Source organism: Cariama cristata, unplaced genomic scaffold (genome assembly GCF_000690535.1).
Source record: "Cariama cristata isolate BGI_N322 unplaced genomic scaffold, ASM69053v1 scaffold24542, whole genome shotgun sequence".
Classification (NCBI taxonomy): domain Eukaryota; kingdom Metazoa; phylum Chordata; class Aves; order Cariamiformes; family Cariamidae; genus Cariama; species Cariama cristata.
Genome location: NW_009603630.1, coordinates 4,294 through 15,268, shown reverse-complemented (window position 1 = coordinate 15,268; position 10,975 = coordinate 4,294). Strand labels below are relative to the sequence as shown.

At 44.6% G+C, this 10,975-nt stretch overlaps 1 protein-coding gene across 1 annotated transcript in view; it reads right to left on the bottom strand.

Moving 5' to 3' along the window:
- Nucleotides 1-10,654: 10,654 nt before the first annotated feature.
- LOC104157801 (cytochrome b-c1 complex subunit 7) overlaps nt 10,655-10,975 on the bottom strand; it is a 3,445-nt gene continuing 3,124 nt past the window's right edge. Inside the window, exon 3 of the mRNA XM_009695279.1 lies at nt 10,655-10,887. Coding sequence (XP_009693581.1) covers nt 10,810-10,887 — 78 coding nt within the window. The 3' untranslated portion in view covers nt 10,655-10,809. The remainder of the gene's footprint in view (nt 10,888-10,975) is intronic.

The window sequence follows — 10,975 nt, the reverse complement described above, 5'->3', positions numbered from 1 at the left end:
AATTGTAACTAAAAGGCAGTTTTCCCTCCCTTGAAGCTGGCCAGACAAACGCCTACAGCACACTCAGGTTTCCTCCCAGCCCACCTCTCTCCCCTGGAAGCAGCAGCTCAGGCTCCCAGCCCAGCCCAGCCCAGCCCAGGCTGCTGGGGCATCCACAACTTCTCTGGGCAACCTGTGCCAGTGCCTCACCACCCTCACAGGGAAGAAGATCTTTCTAATATCTAATCTAAATCTTCCCTCTTCCAGTTTAAAGCCATTGCCCCTTGTCCTATCACTCCATGCCCTTGTAAAAAGTCCCTCCCCAGCTTTCTTGTCGGCCCCTTTCAGGTACTGGAAGGCTGCTCTAAGGTTTCCCCAGAGCCTCTTCTCATCCAGACTGAACAACCCCAGCTCTCTCAGCCTGTCTTCATAGGAGAGGTGCTCCAGCCCTCTGATCATCTTCGTGGCCTCCTCTGGACTCACTCCAACAGGTCCGTGTCCTTGTGCTGAGGACCCCAGAGCTGAAGGCTGTACTGCAGGGGGGGGTCTCACCAGAGCAGAGCAGAGGGGGAGAATCCCCTCCCTTGACCTGCTGGTCAGTCATGCTTCTTTTGAATCATGCAAGCGCTGCCTGTTGCAGAGGAAATTAGAAAGCTGTAATTCGATGTATTATAAGTAGATGTCATCTCTAGGCAGGTGACACCCATGTGGGACCCCAGCCAGCAGCACTGGAGACCTCTGCGTGCCCACAGTGGGTGGCTTGCTAAATAGCAGCAGCATGCTAAAGCCTTACAATAGCCACAATCTGTATTAATGCGGACACAAGGTCTTACTGTAGAGTTGCTAACCATCATAAAATGTGTTCTATGATAATTTTCAAGAACTCAACACTCACTACGAACATATCACAATCAGGACTCTACATCACTTGGTTCCTGCAGTTCTTCAGCAGTTGAAGTCCTTCACTTGCTTAAACATTGATTTATTAAAGACTTGATTCTGATCTTATTTCACAGCTATACAATTCCACTGCTATGATGGCATCCCAAATGACTTTAAAATACAATGCATAAATGTGGAAAAATTAGGAGGATTACCAAAAGGCGCATGGGCAGAACATTCATATATTTGATTTTGATGCTGAAGACCATAAGCCTGATTCTCCACTCTTTACATGGGTAAATATGAGAGGATAATTAAGACGATGACTTGTATCACAGATCAATGTTCTCTGTCTTTCGTTTTCTTCTAAAAATCTTTCCATTTCTGTGTATAATCACCAAGGGTAAGCCCTGGTGACTAACTATGCTTTATAATGGAGCAGGGTCACTCAGCTCCTTCCCACAAAGGATCCAAGACAACACTACCAAGGCATGCACTGCTAACAAGGACTGCACCACTTCCAGCGCAACCAGTGGTAGAATTAAAAGAAATTTATGGCAAAAATTAAAACATTTATATTTTAACATCTCCAGACTTTATTAGGTGTTCTTTATACAGTCATCTGGTATGTTTAAAGAGTGAGCAATCATATAAAAGGAAATATGGTCATAACTGATTGAAGTAATAAAACCCTGAAACTAAATAACATCTCATAACTCATTACACAGCATATATTAGATTTCATTACATCAGTATATGACTTAGTAGTAAATTCTCCTGTTGGTCATAAACCTCTAAAGTGTTGTCATCCTGAAAAATGAAATTAAAAAGGAGAAGAAGACAATGCCAGGACGTTCTGGTGGTGCTTGTACTGTTACAGCCCCACCTTGCGTTGGGCTGAGCTGGCATTGATGGGTGATGCTGGGGATGGGCGACGTGTTTCTCCCCACTGCTGCCATCACATCCAGGATGAAACCATCCCTCGACACGGGTGACTGGCATTGCCAGGGGTACTTTTTTGTGTAGCCCACCAGCTGCTGAGCTCGTCACCCTTGTGTGCTGACGAAGCTACATCCATCTCCAGCACTGGGCAGAACCTGCAAGAGCAATGGGCAAGAGCACCCTCCCAATGTGCACCCCGCTCCAGCACCGCTCTGTGCTGGGGGTCAGCAACCCCCCTGGGCTAGTACTGGTCAAGCAATGACATGTTGGTAATAGAAGCCAGAGCCATGGGGTGGGCGTCTGCGTTCCCTCTGCTGTGGCACCTGAGAGTGTTAGCTGCTGGGGCTCTCGCCCACCACCTCAGGCACAGCACACAGAGGGTCACAGCCCACCAGTCCACCTCACCCTCTGCCAGCAGCCGTGTCACCACAGCGGTATGGCACCGCTTCCAGTTTTCTGCCACTGCCATTGACAGCCTGACGTACTGCTGCGAGCTGGCGAAGGCAAGCTGGTAGTTCTGCCACTTGCCCTGGGCTACCACCTGGGCTGCCCCCCAGCCACTCGCCACTTGGGGAGGGGTGAAATGGCCCGGAGGGATGACATGGCTGGAGCCCAGTGGGACTCTGAGCTGGGGCTGTCAGAAGGGACCTTGGAGAGGCAGCTCACCAACCCATGTTACCCCACGGAAACACCAGCAAGGGGGCTTTCCAAAATCCCCTCTTCCTTGAGGCTGAAGCATCTCCCAACACTTGGGCTGCAGAGTCTCACAGGCTCTTCAGGGTGCTGGTGCCTTCCAGCATTCTTCAAAGGGCTGATCGGAGGGTTGTTGGCAGCCTGAGCGTGACCCACGAGGCCGGTGCCCCACTTGTGGGTGCGAGGGGATAGCACCCAGCCTTGTGGAGGAGAGGAGCCAGGGCTTATTCCCGACACAAGCTCATCAGGCCTTTTCCTCCCCATGCCCACAGCTCCTCTGTACTATGAACAACAAAAGCTTCACAGAAACTACACCAAACCATGTCTTTAAGCTGGGGACAGACTCTGGTAAGCGTTTGAGCCACTCAGCTACAGCACCAGGGACCTGCTCCCCATCTTCTTCCAGCTCCCAAAACCTTGAACCCTTCTTGTGCTGCAGCACAGCACCGACATCTCATCTGCGGTTCCCTCCTCCAGCTGCACAGCCCAGGTCCGAGCAGGGGACCAGCCCTGGGGCCAGGTAAGTCGTTTCGTCCCCAGGGCCAGCAAGGCTGCAGCTTTTCCCCAGGTCCCCCTTCCTGTTTGAGTGTCAGGGCTGGCATCTCCTGCCTGCAGACCAGACGGGCTTCTGCTAGTGAGGTGGGTGGCAGGTCCCTCACCCCAGGCTGGGAGATGATGCCAAGACGATTCCTGAGCAGTCCTAGAATCACCTCACAGTAAGCTCCTTGCTGGAGGACTTGTCCCCTCCACACAGCCCACCAGAGCTCAGGCGTGAGGTAGGCTCTGAGAAATGTCCATGACGCCAGCCTGGCAAAGCCAGGCATAAGCAGAGGCTGTTGTGGTGCTGGGTGTCAGCTGTGAACAGTGGATCTTCTCTTCAATTCCCCAAAAGGCTTTTATGGTTTTTTTCTTTAAGAACAAACCTCCCCATCTCATTTAACAGTTTATAATTACCCAGAGCAACCGATCGGCAACTGTGCCGTTTGCAACATCTGGGAGATCTTAAGGCAGATCCCAGTCCAAGCTGCACTGATGTAATTGTTTTGCTGGGTGAAGGATGATAAGTCTCCCCACGTGTGTTTATACTCCTTCAAAATAATCCAATGGTTTTTTTTGAAGCTCACTTATGTCAACACGTGCTTTATTGTGTCTTACGTGTTTCTAAAGTGCTGGGTGGAAGCAGCTGGAGGAGAAGTCCCCTTTCAAAGCATACCTCCTCATGTTCTTTTTGAAGTAGCTTGTTGAACCACTACAAAGTATCAAAGTTTTAATGGCTGTTTTGGAGGTGTCCAGCCACACCACTGGGTTCAATATACATATGAAAAGCAAAGTATAAAAATTCATGAAAGAGATCTCCCAAAGCTCCAGGGGTGGAGGTGGCTACACCCCTCCATTCCATGAGAAACAGCAAGAGCCTGTGATCAGATAAGAATAAGGCTGTGCAAAGCCAGGCGCTCTCTACCCCAAGCTCTGCACCGAGATCCAGCTCTGGGGAATAGCTGCAAACCTACGAGTTGTCCAGCAGAAGATGCTGCCTCCAGTAGAAGCTGTCCTCAAGACCTGGGCAACAGATGGGGTGGATAACGATGCTCTTTGAGGTAAGCCAGGTGAACGTGGGCTACCATGTGCGTACATTAAACTACAGATCTAAACATCTACTCTGTCATAATTACATCACCAGTCTTATAATGGGAATAGCAGCCCCTCTGTAAGACAGCTGTACTTCTGAAAGGAAATACGCTCTGTTACTTTTTTTCCCCTGGAATTTCTTTTATTCTGGTTTTCTTTTGTTGGTTTGTTTTTTTTTTTGTTGTTGTTTTTAAAGAAAAATAAATCATCTCTGGCTGCTGCCACTGCAGACCCAGGTCCTGATTTTGTTCTGCTACAGCCTAAGCACTACTAGGCAGGGATGACTGCCTCCATAAAGCTCCAAAATGCTGATCTCACCCCTCCTCTGGTACCTCAGCTTTTGCAACGTGCAGAGCAGAGCTGAGCCAAAGCTCACCTGGCAGCAGAATACATTTTGCTTTTTATCAGAGCCACCTCCACACTGCCGTGACAGTCTGGTGAGCTCCAGCCCAGGCTGGGTGCCGAGCATCGCCGGAGGCCTGCTTATACACTGACGGAAAATTAAAGGAGTTTTCTTCCGTCTTCTTCAGGGTGAGAGACTGCAGCTGAGAAACATTTAAGATTTGGAGAATTTTTAGTTAATTGAAGTAAACCAAACATATCTAGCTGCTTTTATGACTATTTCATAATAGTATCTTTTTAAGCTAATACTCCACCGGGGAACACAACTTGCAGAGAAAAAAATCCCTCTGAAGTGCCTTGAAGAGATCTGAGCTTTGGACTCTGAACTTTGCTGCTTATAAACAATCATTTCAATCTGCTGGGCCGCAGTGGGAGTATGAGGCTTCATAAAAGGGCTTAGGTGTTGTAATACTGAGCGCAGCAGCATTTAACTCTGGGTCTCGCTATCCAGCCTCCCTGTGCAATCCAGAAGATTTAGACACAAAGAACCAGATCTGCACAGGCCAGCGGGGAACCGCTTTAGGAACCACTGAGGAGAGCACAGCCCAGCTGTGCTGAGGTACCTCTTTCTGATCAGGTTTCAAGCCCCAGATCCCTTCCCAGCACAGGAATTGAAGCAGCACACTCTCATAAAACAGCAACAGCAAATTCCAGCACTTGCTTAGGGTTTGGAAGAGAAAGATCCAGTGCTCCTCTTCCGTGGCAGAGATGTGAGCACCCCAAACTCAGACCTGCCCTGTAGCTGCCGGGGCATCCCCTTGAAGCTGTTCTGGTTTATATGGAAAGAAACAGATGAGGTTGGGCCAGAGGAGATGGGTACTTAGGTCGCATCCAGGCACTCCGGAGGCAGGACAAGGACAGCTTGGGCTCCACTCATGATCTGGTTCAATGGATGATACTTAAATATTCTTCAGGGAAAACTTAAGCCTCAGTGAGTGTCATGAGCTTGGGGTTCCCAAAGTTAAGGACAAGCACGCATCCCCCTCTGCAGCGGCCTGCCAAGCATCCTGGTCTCTGCCAAACCACCGCATGCCTCTCTTTCCTCACCATCCTACTTGGTTGTCCCATTTCCCAAAATGTGTTCAACCACGTGTTTTTCTTTCTCCCTGTTCCCAGTGGCCATCTTTGGTCTGCACATAAATGCCCCAACCTTAACTCATCCTCACCATGTGCCCCCAAAGCAGACAAAGCAGATTGAGGTCAACTTATTTTCTCCACACTTCTTCCAAATCCCCACACATGGTTTCCTAACCTTGGGTCTACCCCAATCCCTCACCCACCCTGTGTTCCTCACTCAAGCCCTTGGCTGATCTTCTTGGTCCAGGTGTCAGGGCTGGCTCAGGGCTCAGGTCCTGCAGGAGAGAACTGAGCAGGGCAAAAGCTGTGAGTGAAGGCAATCAGCTGGTGGGCAGTAATTGCCCCAGCAGGCAAGTGCCTCCAGGCAGGTGGAGTCAGGAATTGCCCTTAATTTGAAGCAGCTTGTAAACCAGCCTAGAAAAGAAGCTCTGACCAAGCTAGTCAAGCCACAGTCTCTCTTGGTGCAGTTAATTACACCTTTCAAAGCAGAACAGAGTCAGCCAAAGGGACCAACAGCCCCATTTGCACTCCAAAAAATATGTTAATTAGAGAACCAAAGCATACCCAGAGAAGGGAACTGTGAATCCACACCTTTTAGTGAAGAAAAAGGACTGGAGCCCACAGCCTGCTGGCATGAGCTAGCATTAAATCACCAGCGAGCAGAAGGCCTTGAGGGCTGCTTCTCCAAATACGCCAGAAGAACACCCGCCCTGCCAGGGGAGCAGAAGCGCACATGATTTCTGGCACCCTGGAGCATCAGACCAGCCTCTCACCTAGTCCCAGCACCGAGGTCCTGGGTGAGCCAGGAACTATTTGACACTGAAGGATTTACAAAACTGCACTGAGGGAAGCTTGCAACTCTGCCTGGCCTGCGGAGGCATTCTAGGAAGCTGAGTTTTGGGATCAGGCCCAGTTCTTCAAGGGTACTTAGATGCTAACCCAAACTGTTTACAATGGAGATAGTTGCCTATAGATTTTTCAGGATCTTGGCCTTTTGGGCCTTACACCAGCTAAAAGAGGCTAAGAGAAATGAGGTCTCTCAAGGCATTCAGGTCAGCTACATACCAGGTGGGACACCGAGTTCCATCCCTGGTCTTGCCCTGGAGCAGCGGTGGCTCAGGTTGCCTCTGCCTGTTCCGCACCGCGAGGGCAGCCCTTACCCCAGCCAAAGTTTCAGTCCATGAATGCTGACCGCAAGAGCACAGCAGCACTGTGGGGAATTCCTGAAGATAATCTTTGACCTTTGCTATCCAGAGAGAAAATGCCTCAAGTAGGAATGTGTTTACCATATTAATGCTAAAACAGTTCCATTATAATGACAAGCATGATGTTTCATCAAAATCCTTATGAGATTTATATCTGCTGTAGCTCTCCTTCAGATGGAAGTTGGATGTAAAACAAGCATATGTTTCTTGTTACAGTACTGCAAGAAATCCATTGTTTCTGGGTTGACCGATTCAAAATTTAAAGAAATCAGTCTGCCATAACAAACTTGATGTTCAGCAATCAAAAGTATTCTTATATTTCACTATGTATTTAATAAAAGAACTTCAAGTGAAGTGCAGGTTCACTTAAAAGTGATGAAAATTAATTCAAGCTAAAACTGTCATCAAACTTCAGGATTAGCAATATCAACTCAGACTCTCTCTTAATTTGACACTCATTATTTAGATGTGCCAAAGATGTTGTGAACTCAAACTACAAAAAGACCTCAGTAATTTATGGCATCTGTATATAATTTATGTCCAAAAAAACTACATTAATGAAGATGAATGTTCCAAAGTCAAGTTAGGAAATGCAATATGCGCTGTTGCCTTGTGCATTATGATATGACCTTAAATCGCAGGTTTGCATTTTTCCCAGTCAGAACCCCTCTCTCATTCAGGGATTCTTTTCAATCCTCTTCAGTGCACGGCTCAACCTTGCTTTCTGCACTCCGTATAGGTCACAAAATGTTATCAGTTTCTTTATAAGTACTTCTGCACTATCATCAGAGGAATAAGGATTGTGAGGTCTTTTTCAAACCTGTGAGAATCCCTGTGAGCTTTGCTCCTGGTACCACTACCTGTAGTATCTATTGTGTGTATGGCGGAATATTGACACTTTCACCTAATATTTTCAGAACAGATCTACTGAACCTAGACACAGATGCGATTACTCTGTACTTCTGTAGACATGGCCCCAAGCACCATACATTAAGCATTCAGCAAAATACTTAGTGAGTTTCTGTGAACCAAGTGTCTTGCTCAGTGTTACAGAAGAACTTCGTGACAGTAGCAGAAAGAAAACCCAGTTCTCCAAACCAGAATGCTCTTTCCTTCATCATCAGACTATCTTTTCACTTCCGGCAATTTGACCCCCTCCACTGTTATCAAGCTTTTCCTTAAAAGGAGGGAACTTTGCAGATAGCAAGCTCATGGCTGCAGAGTCCTGGATCATTCACAGAGGAGCATGCCGCCTGCACAAGGAATATGGCAGGATCCCACGGAGAGCTGCACAGGTGGGATGGAAGCATTAAAGATCTGAAAATCCCTAATTTTTGCAAGTCCGTTCCTTCCCATCCCAGGTATTTTTAAGGATAAACGCAAGGATTGAAAAATGTGAATCACACTGACTCTCCAACTTGTAACCAGCAGGATTCAGATCTTCCATACAAGAAAACTGTTTCTTCTAGCTACAGATTAATGCCAGTAGCTCACTGTGCACAGAGGGGAACACCAGAGGGTGAAATATGAAATGTCTGCTAAGTTACTCATCTATTAGCCAGTAGCACAAGCATCAAATCTCACATCATATATTCTAGGTAAGAGTTTACAGTCTCTAACACAAAACTGCTACAGCTCCTGGTTCCCAGGCAACAGATACCTCTCTCTTACACCCACCTCCTTCCTCCCCATTTCTCACTGGTTTTAGATTCTCCTAAACTTCTCAAAGAATACATATCCATCTCTGCCAAAAAACAACAAATATATTTTCCTTACTAATATCATTCTAAGATACAACTAAACAGTATTCATTGAACTTTTTCAAAATACTTCAATGGGAGACTACTGCATCTTATGGGAACTTAGTTAAAAATGATCAATCCAAATCAGAAGCATCTGAAAACAGCTCTAAATGAAAGCTGTCGAACAACCTCAGCCTCAGTGAACAGGCAAGATCTCAATATGGCTTCCTTTTCTCTCCTCCCTTGAACTGCTATAAAGATCACTTGGAAAGACCCTTTTATTAACTCCTACTACTCACTTCTGACTCTGAAAATGTTAAATTTGAGTGTAAACAGGTCAGTGATTTCAGCTGTGTGAAGCCAACTGGAGCATGGCTGCTTTGTACTCCACTGGAAGATCACCCTATTTTTAAGCACCTGATGCCAACAAAACCCTTTTCTCTAAAACAAGTAATTTCTGAGAGACTTTTGAACTATGTTAATCTTAATCCAAACCTATGGTCAAATAAGCAGATGCTGTCTTTCTACAAAATCCTAGCTTTTGTAGAAGTTTGACAACTATGCCTTTCCAAGGGCTACTTCCACTAGATAATTGTCTAATATTATTCTAAAGATAATGAAATAGTTCTAATTCCATTAGAAAAATTAAGTATTCTAATAATTCCATAAATGGGAGTGTGAAATTTCAGGCCATATTCTTCTCTTGGAAGAAAAATCAGAAAGTTCTCAAAAATACATCACATTATGTATGCTTCAATCATAAGATGCTACTACAGGAGATGAAAGAAACTTCACATTCTTAATATAATGTCCCCACAGACTTTTAAGGAATATCAGTGATGCAGATATTTTTGCAGCATTTTGTTTTACCGCATCACGCTGTGAAGTTTTGAAATAAGTATTTCTTAATAACTTTTTCTTATTAATTTCATTTTAATAATTAAATTCATATAATTTAATTATTATTATTTTATAATTAATTTCAATTTTATAATTTCTTATTAACTACATAACTACAGATGTAAGCAACTGACGCAAGCAGATACAGGCTAATAACAGAGCAATGAGTGAAGCTAAAAGGCAGTTTCTATTCTAACTTCTAATCCAGTACTGTATTTATCCGGTCATACCAATTCAAAACTACAGACATTGTTTGTTCCATATTTATGAAATTTTGGCTTTTTTCTAAACTGCTCTAGCTTTTTGGTCAATGGCTTCTTGCATTTGGCAGACAAGCATGCATAACAAAAAGAAAAAAAAACAATCTTGGGACTATCACACAAGATTGTGTACCTCAAACACACGGCTATATGATAGGCTTTGAATTTTGCATGTACCAAAATCTGTCTCAAATTAACATTACCGTTAAACTATGGAAGACTAAACTCAAGGTATTCAGCCAGCAAGGGCCGGTATTTCCTGGATACAACTGAATTCCTTCTGGTTTTAAGCAGAGCCTGAATTCCACGTGTATCTCTAATGTCATTAAGCCTGATAATTTAAAATACTTGATACCAATTACTGTAAACAGCATGCTTTATGCCATGAAAAAAATACATAGGAAGTTAATTACGCTGTTGAAAGCACACCAGCATACCACTTCTGCCCTTCAAAAGGACAAAAAGTCTCAAGAAGCTGAAGTGAGACAGTCATTATGGTTTATGTGAAAATAGCCTTTTAACGATCAACTATATATATATTATAAAAAGCTAGTGAAAGATTTCCTGATTTTGATATTAAGGAATCATCTATATTTTCCATTATTGTAATATGTACGTGCTTAGATGCACAGAATACTACATTCTGTTGTCTCGCAATACCATTGTAACATTGAGCACTGGTCCAGTACTGTCGTCTCCAGGGAGAAGCGATGAAGGAAATAAGCAACACCTTTTAAATTTAACAGAGCAACTAGCGCCAACAGCCTTGCGTGTTTTTTACCCAACTCTACAACTGCAGAAAACAGCTGTACTATGAAAAGAGTAAGAATCAAAAAGCTGGAATGAAGACTGCATACCACTAAGCTAATATGTAATGTATATGCTCATAGGAAAGATCTGAACATTAGCTTGTTAACATTTACAAAGAACTCTTCCAAGTAGATTTTATACTTCGACATGTTTATTTTAGTTGGATGAACAGATTCAGTGAACAAGCTGAAACAGTATTCCTCAGCCTCACGTTTTCCTCCCTGCTGACTTCTACCAAATGTTTAAAAATCAAAAATATGTGGATATTTGCATGAAGTAGTTCAATAGTTACTTCTTGTTCCATGCTTCTCTTTCAAATCTTTCACGGATTACTTCTTTTAGGTACGGTTCAAGATAACGCTTATCCTGAAAAAAGAAGAGAGTATATTTAAACTTATAGTGAGGTCCAGAAATATCTCAAGTCATTCCTACAGATTACTTGTCTCTCATTCCT